Source organism: Saccopteryx bilineata, chromosome 1 (genome assembly GCF_036850765.1).
Source record: "Saccopteryx bilineata isolate mSacBil1 chromosome 1, mSacBil1_pri_phased_curated, whole genome shotgun sequence".
Taxonomy (NCBI): Eukaryota; Metazoa; Chordata; class Mammalia; order Chiroptera; family Emballonuridae; genus Saccopteryx; species Saccopteryx bilineata.
Genome location: NC_089490.1, coordinates 56,689,516 through 56,709,448, shown reverse-complemented (window position 1 = coordinate 56,709,448; position 19,933 = coordinate 56,689,516). Strand labels below are relative to the sequence as shown.

Here is a 19,933-nt window from a genome sequence, read left to right as displayed (position 1 = left end):
GATTCTTCAATAATAATTCATTCTTAAATAAAAATTAAAATGTCATTTGAGTTGTACTTGTGAGAAAACTGCCAAAATCTGTCTAGAATCATAGAATGTAACATATGGAGGAATACTCTGTGACTATATATAATTTAAGTAGTTTTAAATTTGCATATTTAATATGATTATGGATAAATACATTACACTGGTAGAAATTGTGTGTATTATAGTTTTGATTTTACTTGATCTTCAAACAAAATACACAAACCTAGAACATAAGATATAGATGTGGAAGTAGTCAGAATGTAAATCACAAATTCATTTCCACATTGAAATAAAAATCAAGGCTAATTTAAAAGTTGATTAAATTTGAGTGTTTTAGTTCTGTGGATTGTTGTATATTGTACTTAATTTTAGTAAATTTCTTTGAATTTCCAGGGGATTTTGTTGAATGACACAGGCCAGTTCTTCACAGAAGTATTCATAGTTGGATGATTCAAAACTGTCACTCATTTGTCCCAGATAAGGTTTTAGAAATTTCACAAATTACAACAAAATTTATCAAATACCAAAAAAATTCATTCCTTTAATCTTGCAAGAAAGTTCACAGTGTTTTCTTTGTCCAGTTTAAGAGAGTAAATAAATGCTTGGGAACACAGATTTTATATTTCATTTTATTGCCTAATTGGTGAAAGTCCCATCCAAATGACCAGGCTTTCTTCTGCGAATTCAGTTAGAGAAGCTTGAACCCAACAATAAAGCAATACATGGTCCATTAGGCAAAGTTGACCAGTTCATTATCTTAAATTCAATATTTTCTTGTTGGAGCAATTCCTAATTATATTAACAGGATTAAAGAAACTGACAATCAAGGATATTATCAGTTTATTTGTAGCTAAAGAAGAAGCTACATAATAGTGGTTCTGTTGTGATAAGAAGAGTAAATAATTGTCAGTTAGTTTAACCTAGATGTGACAAAATTATTTTGCTCATGTGTGAATAGCTCTTTAGGTCAACAGGCACGACCACTTTGTACTTTCTTATTTACAAAGAGAAAATGGAGTGAAGTGTAACTTGAAATAATATTTGTGGAACAACTTAAACATGTTTGTTTTTATAACTTTTCCTCAGGCTGCCTTAGGAATTGCACAGCTGATTGTTATGGCCATGGAAAAAGAAGGTTTACCAAAGGAGAAAGCCATAAAAAAGATATGGATGGTTGACTCAAAAGGATTGATAGTTAAGGTAAGAATCAGTCATTTTAACCAGAAGAAAAATCAATATGCTGTTCTGGAGGTCCATCTCAAAGACTACTGCTATTTTCACTTATCTCACACCTAACATTGTGTTATAGGAATGGCCATTATATGTGAAGGGCCATGTCATGTCTCCTCTTCTGAATAAAGAAGAGAAATATGGCTCAGCTATAGATCTGTGAGGTAATGTAAATAGGCTCTGTGGGTTGTCAGTCCATTTGAATTCGGTTAGTTTCCATGAGAGGCAATTTGATACTGATACAAATGAAACACCTAGGGATAGGTCCTTTTATTAAGGGATTTCTGTCAAATTGCATACTAGATAGAAAGGAGGAAAAAATAAATAGCTACTCTTTTACCTGCTACTTTCAACTAAAGTCTTGAGGGTTTGAATAGGAATCCCTGAGGAGGACTTTAATAAATGGCCTGTTTCAACAGTAACTTACTTGTGGTTCAGTTTTTCCAGCTTTAATAGAGATAATAGTATCACTTCATCAGGTTATTGTAAGAACTAAATAAAACTAGGTAAGTAACCATGTTGCTACACAGTTGTTAAGGCATTATTATTTCTACCATCAGTGCATATCAATCACACCTCCTTAAACCACCTCCTTAAATGGCTGGAAAAATACATCTAATCCCCTTTCCACATGAAGATGAATTTTAAAAATAAACCTAAGCAGTATCTTTGGTAATTTAATATGTAAACAAATGTGAATATATATAAACTTTCTGAAAAACCGTTTTATGTGTATTATGAACCTTGAAACATTTATGCTTCTAATCCAGTCATTTCCATTCTAAGAATCTGTTCTACACAGATAGAGATGCGTACAATGTTTTGTGTATGAGGATATTATTACAGCATTATTTACAACAGTGATATATTGCCCTGGGCAGATAGCTCCGTTGGTTCGAACATTGTACCGAAGCACCGAAGTTGCTGGTTTGATCCCTGGTCCAGGCATACAGGAACATATTGATGTTTCTGTCTCTCTCTCTCTCTCTCTCCCTCTCGCTCTCCCTCTCCCTTCTTTCTTCACTAAACTCAATAAATAAAATTTTTTTAAAAATAGTGATATATTTTATCATACTTTAATTATAATAGTGATATGTTATACTTACCTAAATAAAGGATAATTGTGCAATAAATTTTGAAATAGCTATGTAAGTATAACATGTAAGCTTAAAATACTTTTCAAAGAAATAGAATATTTAAGGATTAATAATATAATGGGTGAAAAAGGAAAACACCATCATCTTATATATAACTCTTTTAAAAATTGAGTTACATATAAAAGTCACAGAAAAAAATGCATCAAGTACATATTACTTTAAAACTTACATTATTTTTAGTGTCTTTTTATATATTTTAAATTCTACCTAGTAATTATAGTCCTTTAAAGTTAGAAAGATGTTTGTTTTCTAAAATCAATATAGACAAATTTTACCTTAACTGGAAGTCTATGCTTAACTTTTTATAGTAAATGAGCATCGATAAAAGCAGTAAAACATGATAGAAATCAACGTAATCTCTTACAACGTCTTTTGAGAACCAAATAATATTTTATTAATTATGTAAACTTGCAATTTAGTTCACAGTATCTTAACAAAGTTTTAAATTTCTTGGCTTAAAAATTGCTATTGCGGCCCTGGTCGGTTGGCTCAGTGGTAGAGCGTGGGCCTGGTGTGTGGGAGTCCCGGGTTCAATTTCCGACCAGGGCACACAGGAGAAGCACCCATCTGCTTCTCCACCCCTCCCCCTCTCCTTCCTCTCTGTCTCTCTCTTCCCCTCCCACAGCCAAGGCTCCATTGGAGCAAAGTTTGCCCAGGCGCTGAGGATGGCTCTGTGGCCTCTGCCTCAGGTGCTAGAATGGCTCTGGTTGCGGCAGAGCGACGCCCCAGATGGGCAAAGCATCGCCCCCTGGTGGGCATGCTGGGTGGATCCCGGTCGGGTACATGCGGGAGTCTGTCTGACTGCCTCCCCGTTTCCAACTTAAGAAAAATGCAAAAAAAAAATGCTATTGCTTTGAAGAATCAATATAACTTTAAAAAGTTGTACATTGTGGTCACATGACAAATATTGTGGTCATGGAATAACATTTACTGAATGAAATCGCCTATGGATCAGGCATTATGTTAGACTTTGGGAACACAAGGCCATTTCAGGAGGCTCACAGCTTACTAGGGAAAATCAAATAAGTCAGGAGTCACAATTCTACATGAAAATGTTACAGTGATAGAAAAAGATGTGACTGGTTGATGGGTATACAACATAATCAATAGTTCAAATGCTATAGAAATGTTTACCTGCAACCTATGTATTCTTATGGATCAATGTCACCCTATTAAATTTTCTAAATAAAATATGTAAATAAAGAAATATGTCCTTGATGCCAAGGTTGCAGTGAGGTGTCACTCCTAGCTTCACAAGGAAGATTAATAGGAATGCTGAAGAAGATTCTGAGACGAGGTATTTCTTTAGCTAAGTCTGAAAAGAAGAATTGGGAATTTATCTGGAGTCTCCATGGGCATCTTAAACTTCTTAGATCCAAAACTGAGAAGAGAGAGAAGTGGAATGGCAAGTTCACTTTCAAGATCTTTATAGAAACTAGGGATTATGTCTTTCATCTCTTTTTATCTTCAAAGCCTGCATAGTCTGTAGCGCATAATTGATAATAATGAATTAATGAATGAATAGCCTTCCAGGCAGAAGAGCAGCATTTACAAAAGGAAATATTTGGTATAAGAAACATTTAGGGATTAGGTTTGAAAGGAAGTGAATGACAGGTGATGAAGACGCTTCTAAATCCTGAAAATGAGCAATTGAAGAAACTTGTAAGAGGAGGTTTGCCTGTGCTCACCCTGACGGCATTGTGGAGGGTGAAGTGAAATGAGGTGAAACTGAGGAACGCTAACGCATTACAAAGTTGTTACAATAATACTGCTAAAAATTAGTTCGGGGCCTGAAATTAAGCAGTGACTGTGGGGGTGACTAAAAAAGTTTGGTTCAGTTGATATTTAAGAAATAGAATTATCAGCATACTTAGTAACTGATTAAATATGGAGGGAGGAGCAGGATGGAGTAGAGGAAGTAATCGAGCAGGACTCCTTGGGTGTGATGCAGCTATTACTGTAGAAAAGGAGTAAAGAATGGACCAGTTTAAGGGAAAGGTAAGGAAATCAGTTTTGGAGTAGCAAGTTTAAGGCACCTGTGGAGATCTCAAATGAAATGTCCCTTGGTAGTTGGGAATAAAAGACTGAGGCTCAGGGTAAGAGTTTGGGCTCCTGGGGCTAGAGAGTGGGAGATCATCAGCATGTTAATAGTTGGAGCCATAGGAAAAGCTGTACAAATTGTGCTGCACTTAGTAATGTAATATAGTCAAGAATAAAAAAATAAAAAAGTGAGTCTATCATTGTAGTTTTGTGATTTCCAGTGACTTTTTTTATGTGAAATCTTCATAAAAATATATAGATTTTAGCATCTCAAATAATTTTGACATAGACTTACTAAACTGAGAATTCAAAATCCAGGATTATTATTAATACTTGGAATTAACAGTGAAGTTGTTGCTGGACATAATCATTTACTCTTACTTCATGTCCTTTACTTGCCAAAATAAAGAACTATATATATTCTGCTTGCCAAGGTAAATAAAGTTACATTTAAAGATTGTTATATATTTAGTAGCTTGTGCAGTATTTAATATAAAAGAAACAAAGTTTCAATTAACCACTTTTTCTTTCGTATTTTTAAGAAATCAAAATTATGTTGATTTTTGTTGAGGAACTAATAAATCTTAGAATAACCAGTAAATTAGTATACTCTTGCTTTCAAATTTCCATGATTTTTTTGTGTTTGTTATCTTTTATCCTTAGTACTTTAACAGCTTCTCCTGAGAATCAAAATAATTTTATTAACTTGAAGTGAAATTGTTTGCAATATGTAAAAATATTGTTTTAAATAAAAATATTTATTAGTCAAACTCCTCCACTCTTTAAAGATGTGAAACCAAAACTAAAAATAAGTAAACTGCAAGGTTAGCTCTTTTATGGAGTTAAATTATCATCAGATTAGATGAGTATTATTCTAACATGATTTCTTTTTTCATTTTCAACATCACGTCAGTAACATTTTCCATCATTTTCTTTATATTCACATATGCAACGAATGAGTTTGTGCTATAAATACCAATATTTTAAATAATTCATCAACATTAGTAAGGTTGATTAAAATTGATTGTATGGTCACTGATAATACTTAAATACATTGGGTTAATATTTTATAACAAGAAACTGACATAACTATTTAGCAAGCTAATATTTATGGATTTTCACATAAATAAACTGATACTTGGTTTAAAAGAAATCCTTCCAAAGTAAAAATTAGAGAGAGAATGAATACAGTAGAGAAAGGGTGAAAAAGAAAGATTGCCAGCATGACTAATATTTGCCTTTCACAATCATAATTTGGAGCATTTTTAGGGAGGACAAGAAGCCACAAAATAAACCAGTCCATACTTAATGTGTTCTGTAAGTAAATACATTCTTGCTTTCACTAATGAAACAAATCAATGCTAAGACAGAAAACTCAAAACAAGACTATAGAATATTGTCTTGATTTTAGTTTTATTTTATTCTCTTTTAAATAACTTTTTAATTCATTACATTTATAGTTAAATGTTTGGTTCCTGTAGAAAAAGTGAATTAAGGCATTTTATATGTTGTAAGGGTAGTTTTGACAATGTAGTTATTTCCATCCTCAGAGTTTAATCTTTAGGGCTGGGACTTGAGGTTTCACTTTGCACAGAAAAAGTTCTCCTTTCCTCGGGAATATCCTGAGTTTCAGCCAGTGATGCTATCACCACCTTGAATGGTGTTTAATATATTTCATACATTGTGGTTTAAAATATATATATAACTCCTAAGAGACTTGGAAGCTTGGTGAAAAGCATCTGGCTTGATTTTTTCTCACTCTCTTTTCTATTTCATGTAGAGTATGGTCAATGAATACATATGAATTAAAAAAAGCAGAGACAAAAGATTATATATATGCATCTTTTAAACAGAAAATTTTGGATGTTGCTTTTTAACAATACAGAATTAAGTATTGATGACATTAACCACCTATTATCTTAAATTATTATCACTCACAACGCCTGATGATGCCCTAGCGTGGAGAATACTTTTGTCACATCATTTATCTTTTTTTAATCTGCCATGAGGAGATGACACAGCTCTGAGGTCTTTAACAAGCACACATACCTTCATTGCAACTACTGTAGTGAAATATTACCGACAGTGAATTAGGAAGGCCCTGTCTATAGATCCAAAGAAGGGCCACATTGTAATTCCAATAAACTAAAGACATGACAATAGAACAGGTCATTAAAATGGAGCCGGTTATGTAAACAGGCGTGGATTCAAGGTAGGCAGTTATGGAAGGCTTCCTTTCCTAAATGTGTGGAGAAAGGAATACATATTTATCAGTGACAATCTATAATCAATTTTTATACCCATCCTGGGCCATGAAATGCTAACCCCACATCTTGACATTCTTGGCCACCTCTCCTCCCCACTCTTACCAGAACGTATATGCTTTTCATAAACGTAAAAATTCATTATCTTCTATCCTATAATAAAAATCACAAAATAAGGGGCAGGGGAGATTAAAGAAATAATAACACAAGAAATTCCCAGCAATCCATAATACATTTTGTGTAATTAGAGACTCTTAAAAAAAATAAACACTATAGAATTTGAGATTTCTGAGATAAGTATCCACAAGCACTGCCAAAAGATAGCAAAAAGCTGAAATGCAAAGGATCCTGGAAAGGGAGAATGAAGGGACAGTAAATCTGTACCGGTATCCAGCTGAAGTGATTGGCATAAAAACATGGATTCCAAATTAGATTTTGAAAAAAAGAAGAAAAATGAACCATTGGTACATAAAATAGAAGTCCAAAGGTAAAGGCAATTGCCTTACTATTTCTAGATCCAGAGAAGGTCACATTTCAATAGTTTTTAAATCTAAACCAGGTCATCACTTTGAAAATGGTATAGAAAATACTTAGGGGACCTTTATTTCGTCTTTTGATTCTTCTGTTTTTGGTAAGTAAAGTCCTTTAGTAATGCTAGTATTACTATTTCATGATTCCTGGCCTTCTTTCTGTATTTTCTCACATTCCTAAATCACCACCAAGAATCAAGCTTTTGGGGGTGAGGCTGTGGGTAATTTATGTTTCTCACCAGATGCCTGTCTTCTGGCCAGGTTCTGGCTTCAGTGGGTGGGAGCTGCCAGTGCTGTTACTATGATTGATAAAGCAAGATGCTCATGATAATAGCATACATCATTTATCTTCTTTATGATTTGCTTCTCACTCTGGGGAAACTTAGGGGTTTAACCCACTTTAAATATTTTTTATTATACCTCAGGTTGTCAGCCAAAAAAGCGGTACCAAAAATCTGTCATTGTTACTTTACATTATTCTGTAGCTTTCCTTCTTTAGACTTCATCATTTTATAATTTTTGGAAAACATACCACATACTTTTTAAAATTATATCTGGTAGACAGCTGATAAATTGTTTAGTGCAGTGGTACTCAAAACTGACTAATTGTTCTAGTCCCCTGGAAAGCTTAGGAAAAAAAATAAAAGAATACAGGGCTTCATCCTGGAATTAGTTAGCATACCTAGAAGCAGGGCTCAGGAATCTGTTTTTCCTTAGGTGAGTCTAGTGCTCAGTTAGCTTCGGAAAAAGAACCCACACAGACCTGGCTCATTTTTATCAGCGTAGCATCACCAATCCAAACTCTTTTCTAAATGGAAAAACCAACATCCATGGAAATATCAAGACTTGCCCAAGATCATGAGTGAATAGAAGACATCCTGAGTCTTAGCCCTAAGTTCTGTCTCCAACATCTATGTGTCTAACTGGAGAGTTTTTCTTTTATTTTTAAATTAAGTGAGAGGTGGGGAGGCAGAGACAGACTCTTGCATGTGCCCCTACCAGGATCCACCCGGAAAGCCCCCTATCAGGTGATGCTTTGCCTGTCTGGGCCGCTGCTCCATGGCTCAGCAAACAAGCTTAGCACCTGAGGCAAGACCATGGAGCCATCCTCAGCACCTAGGGCCAACTTTGCTTGAACCATTTGAACTATGACTGTGGCAGGAGAAGAGAGAGAGAGTGAGAAATGAGAGGGGTTGGGGAGGTATGGAGAAGCAGATGGTCACTTCTCCTGTGTGCCCTGAACAGGAATTGAACCTGGGACTTCCACACACTGGGCCAACACTCTACCACTGAGCCAACTGCCCAGGGCTAAGAGCTATTCTTTCCTTTTCTGAATATCACTAAAAGTTTTCAGGAGTAACATTTTCTTTTTCCTGTTAAATGTGTTAGAATGCATTCTGCTACTAGTTTTTTATATGTGTATCTAGCCAAAAAAAAAATAATTATTACAAACTAATGATATCTTGTCAACAATCAACAATTAGGAGGCCAACATTGTAAAATACAGTTGATCCTTGAACAGTTTGGGAGTTAGGGGTGCTGACCTTCATGTAGTCAAAAATCCGCACATAACTTTTGGCTCTCTCCAAAATTAGTTATCCCTGATATCTGTAGGGATCAGTTTCAGGACCACCGGAGATCCAAAAATACATGGATGCTCAAGTCCCCTATGTTAAATGACTATAAAACAATGTATAATGATTGGCCCTGTACATCCGTGGACTCCCAAATATGGGTTAAAAACAGTATAGGTATTTATTAAAAAGATTTGAATATAACTGGACCTGAACTTGAGCAGTTTGTACCCATGTTGTTCACGAGTCAAATGGTGTGTGTGTGTGTGTGTGTGTGTGTGTGTGTGTGTGTTTAAGCAAGAGAGAGAGAGAAAGAAAAACACAGACAGGAAGAGAGAGAGAAATGAGAAGCATCAACTCATAGTTGCAGTACCTTAGTTGTTCATTGATTGCTTTTTATATGTGCCTTGCCTGGGAAGGGGGGGTGCTCCAGCTGAGCCAGTGGGATTCAAGTCAGTGATCATAGGGTCATGTCTATGATGCCACACTCAAGCCAGCAACCTGTGTTCAAGCTGGTGAGCCCGTGATCAAGCCGGCGATCTCATGGGTTTCGAACTTGGGTCCTTAGCATCCCAGGTTGATGCTCAATCCACTGTGCCACCACCTGGTCAGACCAGATTTAGAATTTTTAAAATATTCTCCTTTCGATAATCTGAGACACTGCAGTAAGTAAAATATTTTCAATCATTGAATTAAGAAAATGGTGATTATGTTTCTCTCACTTTCATATTATTCCTCATATTTTAAATTAATTTCATGTTACTGATCTGTAGGTCCACATTCAATCTCAACAGACTTTGCCCTCATCTCTTCCTTACATGCTACTTGTAGCAGCCATACAATTCATAGTCTACCCGGTGGAATTTGGTTATTTCTACTATTAATAAAATAATCTCAAGACTTTTACTCTTATTCTAGCTTTATTTTCTCATGAGAAGTTTACTTCTTGGCTTGACAATCTAATGAAAATGAATTACTCCCACCTTATGGAGTCATGTGCTCGTGTTTCCATTGTCATTCGCTTTGTCATTAGTCAGTGGTCACGAGCTGGTTGTGCTTTCAGACGGGCACCATTCGGATGCGTCCAGCAGGCCTCGCTGTGTGCTCCTAACGCTGCCCTCTCATGCCGCTTCCAGGAGGCCGCGCTGTGTGCTCCTAACGCTGCCCTCTCGTGCCGCTTTACCGTGGGATCTGTGGGTTCTTAACTGCTTGGCGAGCCCAAAGGTTTTTAAAAATAAAGCTGTGACATATTTTCCTCTTACAGCTTCTTAGTGTTTCCTATTTCTATTCTGTTAATATTCTTGAAAGTCTTATAAATGTTCTTTTCTCTCATAATCCTTTCAGTGGAGTTTCTGCTATTTTAAAGTAAACCACTGGTAAAGATTAATTATATTTTGTTATTATTAAAGAAGAAAGCATGATGCTAAAATGCATTACTATAACACTGAAAGCAAGATGTAGGAAGTATAGTAGTTCCTTAACCGTATTAAACATTGGTTATTTTTTCAATGAAGTATAGTTTTCAGTTCTATGGTAGTAAAAGACTGACAGAGCATCTGAGAGTTCAGAGTAAGTCATCTCATTGATTATTGGAAGAATGGTGGGACTAGTTAGAACAGATTAAAAGCATTGGTGTTCCTCACTTGGGAAAGGAAACTAAGTCAGTATCTATTTTAAGATATACAAAAGATTACTTAAGAGCAGTGGTACAAAGTTGGAAAAAAAGTATTAAATTGCAGGAAACAGGAATTTGGTTGAAAATTTTAAAATATTTTAAACATAGGAAAATACTAGAATTACATTACTATAAATCTTTAAAAATTGTACAGACAATTTTACTTGGTTTTAATGGTTGGTCACTGGCATTTCTAGATGACAAGGACTTAAAGCAGAGCCTCCTCTTGATTGTGTCTGTGCCATTTTAAGATACCTAATGTGGAGTGGCTGCTAGCGTAAAGATACATATTCTCTGGATTTTAGGTTAAACTTCTGTCCAAGGAGACCCCTAAATATGGTGACTTAAACAAGATAAATTTTTCTTTCATTTAACAACAGTGTAGAGCTAGGCATCGGAGACCACCGTTTAGCTCTGGGTGCAGAGAGCTTTCCAGCTGTCACTGTCCCCCAGCCAGCTGGGGAGCGTGTGTGGGCAATGGATTGGAAGACTTCCTCTTTAAAGATAAATCATCACAGAAGTTGCACACATAACTTACACTCTATCCTTTTGGCCGTTATGTAGTCTTGGTCTCATCCCACTCCAGGCTGCAAGGACACTAAGAAATATAGTGTCTGCCCTGGCTAGTTGGCTCAGTGGATAGAGCATCAGCCCAGCATGTGGACGTCCCAGGTTCAATCCTCAGTCAGGACACACATTTGCTTCTCTTCCCTTTCCTCTCCCCCTTCTTTTTTTAATTTCCCTCTCACAGCCAGTGGCTTGGTTGGTTCCAGCATCAGCCGCTGGTGTTGAGGACAGCTCTGTTGGTCTGAGCGTCAGCCCCAGATGGAGGTTGTAGGGGTGGCTCCCAGTTGGGCAACATGTGAGAGTCTGTTTCTCTATCTCCCCTCCTCTCACTTAAAAAGAAAGAAAAGAAATATAGTTTCTACCTGGGTAGTCATGTGGTTGGCTAAAACTGTGAAATCTTATTTTAAAAAGGAGAATGAAAAAAAAAGTAAAAGAAATAAGAGAGATGATATACAGTTAAAAATTTGTTAAGAGAATAAATCTCACGTGTTTTTATCACAATACAATAAACATTTTTTAAAAAATTAGGGTGAGTATTGATGGACAATTAGAATTCTGTGCCATAGCATGAAAAATGGTTTCAGTATTTGGGCATTGAAGTAATAAGACATATTCAGACTATAATCCAAAAATACCAATAGGCAAACTCTGCAATTCATTTAGTCTTGAGGAGATGCATTTTCTCAGCAGCAGTCAAGGTTATATATAACATTTCATTGGGATGACTAAAGCCAGCTTGGAGTAGGTGAATAATTATTCTGAGATGCTTTGTTGGAGAACCTAGCACATATTATACAAGTTCTCTTGTCTGTAAAAATATCCCTAAACCTTTGAAGAAATAAGTGCCAAGCTTCACTTTGAGGCATAGTTGTTGCTTTTGCTTCTCACTTGGGAATTAATGTCTCAACCATAAACAGAAAAGCTGCCCAATACGGTAGCTGCCACAACCATTACTTCGCACCCACCTATTTGTAATGGACTAGACACTAAAGACTGCCACATTTACCTGAAAACAAACAAACGTCACCAGCACAAGCTTCCAGAAGAGCCATATGGCCACCATTTCATGATGCACACTTCTTCTGCAAGGTTTTGTGAAAGTACATCAGGTTGGTGACCACTATGTTTAAAGCAAATCCCTAGCTGCAAGAGAGTCTGAGGACTATAGGTTAGTCCTTTAGCCTCAAGTGTAGAGGAAGTCATGCTAGAAGCAATATCCAGTCCTATAGTATTTGCCATGTAGAGCCTCACATAGATGTTAGTCTAGTTTCCTGCCTTTATACATGCAATTGACTGTATGCATTTCTTGGAAAAAAAACTATGTCATGTTTAGTTTAGCAAGCTGGAAAATGGAAGTTATTACTCCCAGAAAATATGTCTTCTAAGCCACAACGTGATTTAGTACCTGTCTTAGAAATTTCATTTTTGTGAGAATGAGTTTTACCTTATGCTACTTTCAGAAATAGTTCAGAAATAATTTTGTCAAATACTATAACTGTTAAATGATTCCAGATTCATATTCATATCCACGACCAGACTTTCTCTTCTCTTTCTAATAATGTAGGATTATTTTTTGCTAAGTATCTAAATAGTACTAAGGGAACTGAGGTAGCAGCTGGATTGCAAAAGCATCTTTTTTATTAATTATTTCAGGGAGAGGAACCTCTTATTCCCAAAACAACATATAGGAACACCATTGAATAATAACAAATGGTGGAATATGTAATTAAAATGAAAATCACCTCCTGTATCGGTTAGATATTGTGTTATCAAAAGCTACAAAATCTCAGTGACATAAAATAATATTTATTTCTCACACACCTGTGGGTCAGATGGGGTAGCTCTGAAGATGTTGCTTGGGGTGACTCTTAAGCTCCAGGTTAGGTCTGGGTCTGCTTCACAAGGCTGTCATACTCCTTGGACCCACAAGCAAGGCAGAGTATGTACTTCTGAAGGAATGGCAAAGGCATGAGAAAGCAAGCAGAACCACCAATCCCTCTTAAGGCCTAAACTCGGAACTGGCTCGCTCTCATTCAGCTCAGATTTTATTGAGCAAAGCAAGCCACATGTTTACATCCAAAGACAAAGGGGTAGGAAAGTACGCATACCCTGTCTTTTGTTGAAAGGAACTATATATAGTGTTACATAACAAAGAACACTGACACAGGGAAGGGATGGTGAGGAATTGGGGCCTAAATCAAAGTCTGAGTTATCAGAATATTTGGGGAGAATTCTCTGTCAACCCAGATACTTCTGTTTTCTTATTTGTGACTAATAAGTTATGATTAAGCCTGGTCACTTGCTATGTTGATGCTTAGTCTCCGTGTTTGAGAGATGTAAAAGAGATGAATTTCCCAGCTGTGAAGTTAAGAGAGGTGTGAATGAGGGTATCAGGTGAGTATGTAATATTTCATTATTGTTCCATTTTTAAAATATAAGTACAGGAAATTTTTAAAAAATTGTACCTCATAAATACAAAAAAAAAAAAAAGCAACCCTGAGAATATTGAGTGTTTACTCACAAAATCAGCCCAGCTTTACATAACTATTCGTTGTTAGACCTATGACTAATTCTAAAAAGGCTATGATAATAGATAGGTTTAATTGAACAATTTGAAGCTTCCTGATGGAAGTGGAAACTAATTTTATATGATTCTTTTGACTAATTTTATTTTGTAATAAGCATGATGAACAAGAGTATGGACTAACAATGTTCAACCTAATATTATTAGAAATTAGAATGTTCTTTCCTAAAGTAGATATGAAACAGTAAGCTTCACATTTGTTCCTGGATGAATTAAATAAAATGTTTTAGAATTGAGATATAATTGCCTGACCAAGTGGTGGTGCAGTAGATGGAACGTTAGCTTGGGATGCTGAGGACCCAGGTTCAAAACCCCAAGATCACTGGCTTGAGCTCAGGTTCACTAGCTTGAGTTGCGGAGTTGCTGGTTTAAGCGTTGGATCGTAGACATAACCCCATAGTCGCTGGCTTGAACCCAAAGGTCACCAGCCTGAGTCCAAGGTTGCTGGCTTGAGCAAGGGCTTACTGGCTCATCTGGAGCCCCTGGTCAAGGCACATATGAGAAAGCAGTCAATGAATTACTAAAGTGCCTCAACTATGAGTTAATGCTTATCATCTCTCTCTTCCTTCCTGTCTTGTCTGTCTCTCTTGCTAAAAATAATTGAGATGTAATTGATATTATATTAGTTTCAGGTGTACAAAATAATGGTTCAATATTTGTATATATTGTGAAATCATCACCACAAAAAATTGTGGTTAACATTCATCACCACACATAGTTATAAATTTTTTTCTAGTAATGAGAACTTTTAATATCTATTCTTTTTACAACTTTCACATGTACAATGGGGTATTATTAACTATGGGTACCATTAGACATTATATTCCCAGGACTTACTTATTTTGTAATTGGAAGTTTGTATTTTGACCCTGCTACCCATTTTGCTCATCTTCCTTACCCTCTCCCCCTTTGGCAATCACTAATCTGTTCTCAGTGTCTGTGAATTAGTGGGTTTCTTTAAAATGTAGATTTCATATATAAGTGAGATAATACAGTATTTGTGTATTTCTTTCAGACTTATTTCATTTAGCATCATCCCCTCAAGGTCCATACATGTTGTGTTTGTAGGTTTCTGCTTTTTTATGGATGAGTTATATTCCAATGTATACACCATATTTTGTCTGTCTATTACTTCATCCATGGACTCATAGATTTTTTTCCATGTCTTAGCTATTGTAAATATACTGCCGCAGTGAACATGGGGCTGCATGTATCTTTTCCAGTTAGTGTTAAATACAATTATTTTTCACAGTGTCTCAGATGTGTAGTATATTTTGTGTACAAGAAAAAAATGTGAGATAGTAGTAACCTTTTAGAACCCAGAAATGAGTAATGGTGAATTCTGTCCTTAGCAATCTGTTTGCATAATGTCATGCTCATAATAGAAAATGGTAGCAGAGAAATAGCACTTTACTGTAGACTACAAGAAAATGTACCAAAATTATAAATGCTGGCATTATGATTCATATTCATTTCTTATTCTCAATAATTTTAATTATAACTAACATTGAGCTCTTGTTAAAAATCAGGCACAGTCCCAAGTGCTGTAGTTGTATTATGTAATTTAATCCACAAACAACCTAATGAGACAGAAATTCTTATTATACTTATTTTAGAAATGAAACAAGTGCAAAGAGGTTCATATCTTTCAAATGATCTATAATTCACATGTTACTTTTAAAAATAAATAAAATGATAACCCTTTTAAAGCAAGAAAATTGTACATCTTTAGGATGAACAGTTTACAAACAATCTGTTATGTACTGTTCGTAAAGCTTTTTCTCCAGAGCTGTACTGTGTGTATTATTGGAGAGACTGAATTCTGTTACCTGCCTTGGGCAAGTCGCTTAACAGCTCAAAATTCTGTTTTCTTTGCAAAATGACTGTAATTATACTTGCTCTACTTTTCAGAATTGTTGAGAGGATCAAATGAAATACATGAAAACAACTTATAGGTCACAAATACTATATAAAATTAGGCAGGGATTTATTATATAATCAAAATCTTAAAAATTTGCTGCTAGAGTACTATAATTGTTTTCTAGACAACTCATGGCACATTCATAATATAGAAATTACAAGTAAACACATATAAAACTATATATAATACTTATTCAGAAAATAAAACTATGATAGAAATATGGCATCAAGTTTCATTTTTAATCAATGTACATAAATTGGTAGTGCTGCAGCTAAAGCCAGTTCTACATTTTAAGATACTACTATATTAAAGCAAATAATGTTTAGTAAACGGTATCTTTATTTAAATGACATTTTGTATTGCCATTTGTTAATGCAAGTTTCTCACAAATGTTTGTAGAATTAATATTTTAATATTAAATGATAGTTAAATAAGGGAACGACTTTATTTTCTTTGCTTTTATATCACCATTGCCTAGAACATTGTCAGAGACATAAATATTTATTAAAAGAATAAATGAAATCATACTCTAATAATTGGAGAAAAGACATTAAGAACAGCTGTAAAATATTAAGCATTAATACTGGCAATATGGATAATATTTTGAAATTTGTTTGACTTGCATGTTTGGCAGATTTATCACTTTTTTAAAATTTGTTTTACTTAGGGACGTGCTGCCTTAACAAGAGAGAAAGAAGAATTTGCTCATGAACATGAAGAGATGAAGAACCTAGAAGACGTTGTTCAAGACCTAAAACCTACTGCTCTCATAGGTAACCTTTCCTCCCTCCCTCCCGTAAACCCTACCCCAACCCCATTTTTATCTGATTAGTTTCGTTACTACTGATTTTTGAGGCATAAGTTAGCATTTTGTAATTCTAACCTTTGGAATTGACAAACAAAATTACACGTTTACTAAAGCAACAGTACCCCACAGACACTAGGATTTGTAAATTCATGCTGTCTTCTGAATCTTACTGATCCCAGCTGAAGTGTGGCCCCCTCTGCCAGCTTTGTCAACCTGTTATCACCTGGCATAGTCAGCATTTTCCAGGCTTGATTGCTCCACACAGGCAGTGGTTCTTAAATGGGAGCAATTTTCCCCCAGGGAAACATTTGACAATATCTGGAGACATTTTTGGTTGTCACAACTGGGAGTAGAGGGCGAAGTCAGGGCTACTAACATCTAGTGAACAGAGACTAGTAATGCATTGGAAAGCCTCCCACAACAATTATCCAACCTGAATGTTAAGAGCGCCAGGGTTGAAAAATAGTGAACTAGACACTCCTTGAATACAGGGACCATATTTGACATATCTTTATATTGCTCTTGGCAATTAACAGTAGTTTACACACTCTGCATGTGCATGGTAAGATGTTTATTATAGTCAGATTTAATGTGGTTGAAAAGCTCAAGTCATGAAACTATCTCTTATTTTCTGTGTATAATATCAGCCTAACTTTGTATCACACTCCATTCCTGGAAGCTCTTGTGAAGCAAATGACAATATTGAGAATAGTAATTACAACCACAATAAAAACAAGTATCTTTTTTTTAATAGATTTTTTTTTATTGATTTTTCAGAGAGAGGAGAGAGAGGGTTAGAGCAAGAAGTATCAACTCAGAGTTGCTTCACTTGAGTTTTCATTAACTGTTTGTCGTATGTGCCTTGACCAGGCAAGCCCAGGGTTTCAAACCAGCAGCCTCACCATTCCAGGTCAAAGCTTTATCCTCTGTGCCACCACAGGCCAGGCTAAAAATGAATAAATATTTATTCCATCACTGAAACTGTGGAAGCCTTTATTGTTGTGTTTTATAAAATATATTCTATCAGGAATATTGCATTTTTTTCATTTTAATTATGCAGAGTGTTTTGTTCTTCTTTTGAAATTCTTTCAATGCATCATACTTCAGTTTTAAATTGAATTGGATGATTGTCTGAAATGTTAGCACTGGTTTATAAAATACAGTTACCTTATAGTCTTGGAGATTGAAATATATTCAGATATATTTTTTCAGAGAGAGAAAAACGGAGAGAGATGAGAAGCATCAACTCATAGTTGAGTCAACATTAGTTGTTCATTGATTGCTTCACATATGTGCCTTGATCAGGTCACTCAATCTGAGCCAGTGCCCCTTGCTCAAGCCAGTGACCTTGATCCCATGCTCAAGCTGGCAACCCATTCTCAAGCTGGTCACCCCACACTCAAGCCTGGCAAGCCTGCACTCAAATTAGATATATAATGCTCACAGAAATCAGGGGATATTTCAAAACGAATATGAAGCGATAAAATATCCCCTAATTTTTGTGAGCAGTATATATTTCTTATAGGGGAATAGTCCATATTGAACACATTTAAATTTCATGTTATAAATGCCTATATTCAAAATTACTTGTGATTAGTCACCAGTTCAATGTATTATGACTTAAAGGTTGTAGCTGTGATTTTTTAAAGATACTTGTAGATTTTTAACCCTAAAGATTATTGGCATTGGCTGACCAGGCGGTGGCGCAGTGGATAGAGCATTGGACTGGGATGCGGAAGACCCAGGTTCGAGACCCCGAGGTCGCCAGCTTGAGCATGGGCTCATCTGGTTTGAGCAAAGCTCACCAGCTTGGACCCAAGGTCGCTGGCTCAAGTAAGGGGTTATTTAGTCTGCTGTAGCCCCCTGGTCAAGGCACATATGGAAAGCAATCAATGATCAACTAAGGTGTCGCAACAAAAAGCTAAAGATTGATGCTTCTCATCTTCGTTCCTGTCTGTCTGTCCCTATCTATCCCTCTCTCTGACTCTTTCTCTGTCTCCATAAAAAAAAAAAAAAATTATTGGCATTAATAAACTTATTTTTTGTCACTTTAATACGAATACTTCATATTTTGTTTAGGGTCTGTTAGAAAATGACCTGACTTCTCACTGTTTTATGGGCATTGGCTTCTTGGATTAATTAACCAATGATAGTCCTATTTACTGATTTCTCCTTTCTACTTTAGGAGTTGCTGCAATTGGTGGTGCATTCTCAGAACAAATTCTCAAAGATATGGCTGCCTTCAATGAACGGCCTATTATTTTTGCTTTGAGCAATCCAACCAGCAAAGCGGAATGTACTGCAGAGCAGTGCTATAAAGCAACTGAGGTAAAGCAAAAGTCTAATTATCAAATTTTGATTTGCTGTAGGTTATCAATGGTGCTTATCACTTAACTTTTAAAAATTATACAACCAAGATTGAAAGAAAGGTCAGAAAGGATAAGAACCATTTCCTACAATGTTGTAAAAATCCTCTTCTTAAAATAAAATAAAATAAACTTTGTAGCGTTTTTTTTTATAATTTTCCTCAAGTAATTTGGAATTATCTAAGATTTAAACATAAAAGTTAGAAAGGAAAAAGCTTGATTCTAGATGCTTATTAAAATAACTTTTAACTAGCTATTCTGAAACATTGAAGCATACCCTATAAAAACCACAATCTTATTTTTGCTTTGCTAAATCCTGGGTTTGGATTTTGACGCCATGGGTGGAGCGTTTGGGTAGCCATTTTGACATCCAGCCAGGTTGGAATAGGAGTCCTCAAAGCTTCAATACTGTTTCCAAAAAAGTGACTTATTTATATTATATTTGCATTAATACATATTTGACCGTGATGTTGACAAGAGCCTTTTTCCCGTCAAAGGCTTGAAAAGGTCATTTAAACACAACAGGAATTGAGTCATACATATCTAACACTTTTAATTTGGAAATGAATCCAAAATGAACTAGAAAAGGTAAACATGACATAAAGTTATATCTGTACAAATCAAACCTTGATGGCTCCACTTCTTTCATATGCCATTAATCCAGTGCTTATTACTTGGATTAATGAAATTTTGGCAAGGAGCAACTTCATTGTTTTTTAATCTCTTATTTGGGATTGCTTCTGTGTCCTCAGTAATTTAAATGTTTCTCTCTTCTCTAGATTGGGAAATTTGCCTCATCAGCAGTCTTTAAATCTTTAAAGGAGGGGAAAAAAAGCCTCTCTGAGTAATAATAAAATTTTAGCATTGCACATAGCATATTACTTGTTTAAATAATCATTTTGTTTTCTGTTTTCATGTATCTCCATAGGCCTCAAGAGTTTATACATTCATCTCTAATAGACATTAACAAAATTAGCTAAATTTATATAGTTGTGTTTTTAAGTTTAAATGCATCTGATATAAATGGTCTGAATTCTTTCTTATAATCTCGTTTAATGTTCTGTGTTCTTTTTTTTTTTTTTTTTTTTTTTTTTTTTTTTTTTTTTCTGAAGCTGGAAACGGGGACGCAGTCAGACAGACTCCCGCTTGCGCCCGACCGGGATCCACCCGGCACGCCCACCAGGGGGCGA

The 19,933-nt window shown here is 35.5% G+C and overlaps 1 protein-coding gene across 1 annotated transcript in view; it reads left to right on the top strand.

Moving 5' to 3' along the window:
- The window catches only part of ME1 (malic enzyme 1), a 194,634-nt gene that overhangs the window by 163,217 nt on the left and 11,484 nt on the right, over positions 1-19,933 (top strand). Inside the window, exons 9-11 of the mRNA XM_066254140.1 lie at positions 1,114-1,227; positions 16,237-16,342; positions 18,563-18,705. Coding sequence (XP_066110237.1) covers positions 1,114-1,227; positions 16,237-16,342; positions 18,563-18,705 — 363 coding nt within the window. The remainder of the gene's footprint in view (positions 1-1,113; positions 1,228-16,236; positions 16,343-18,562; positions 18,706-19,933) is intronic.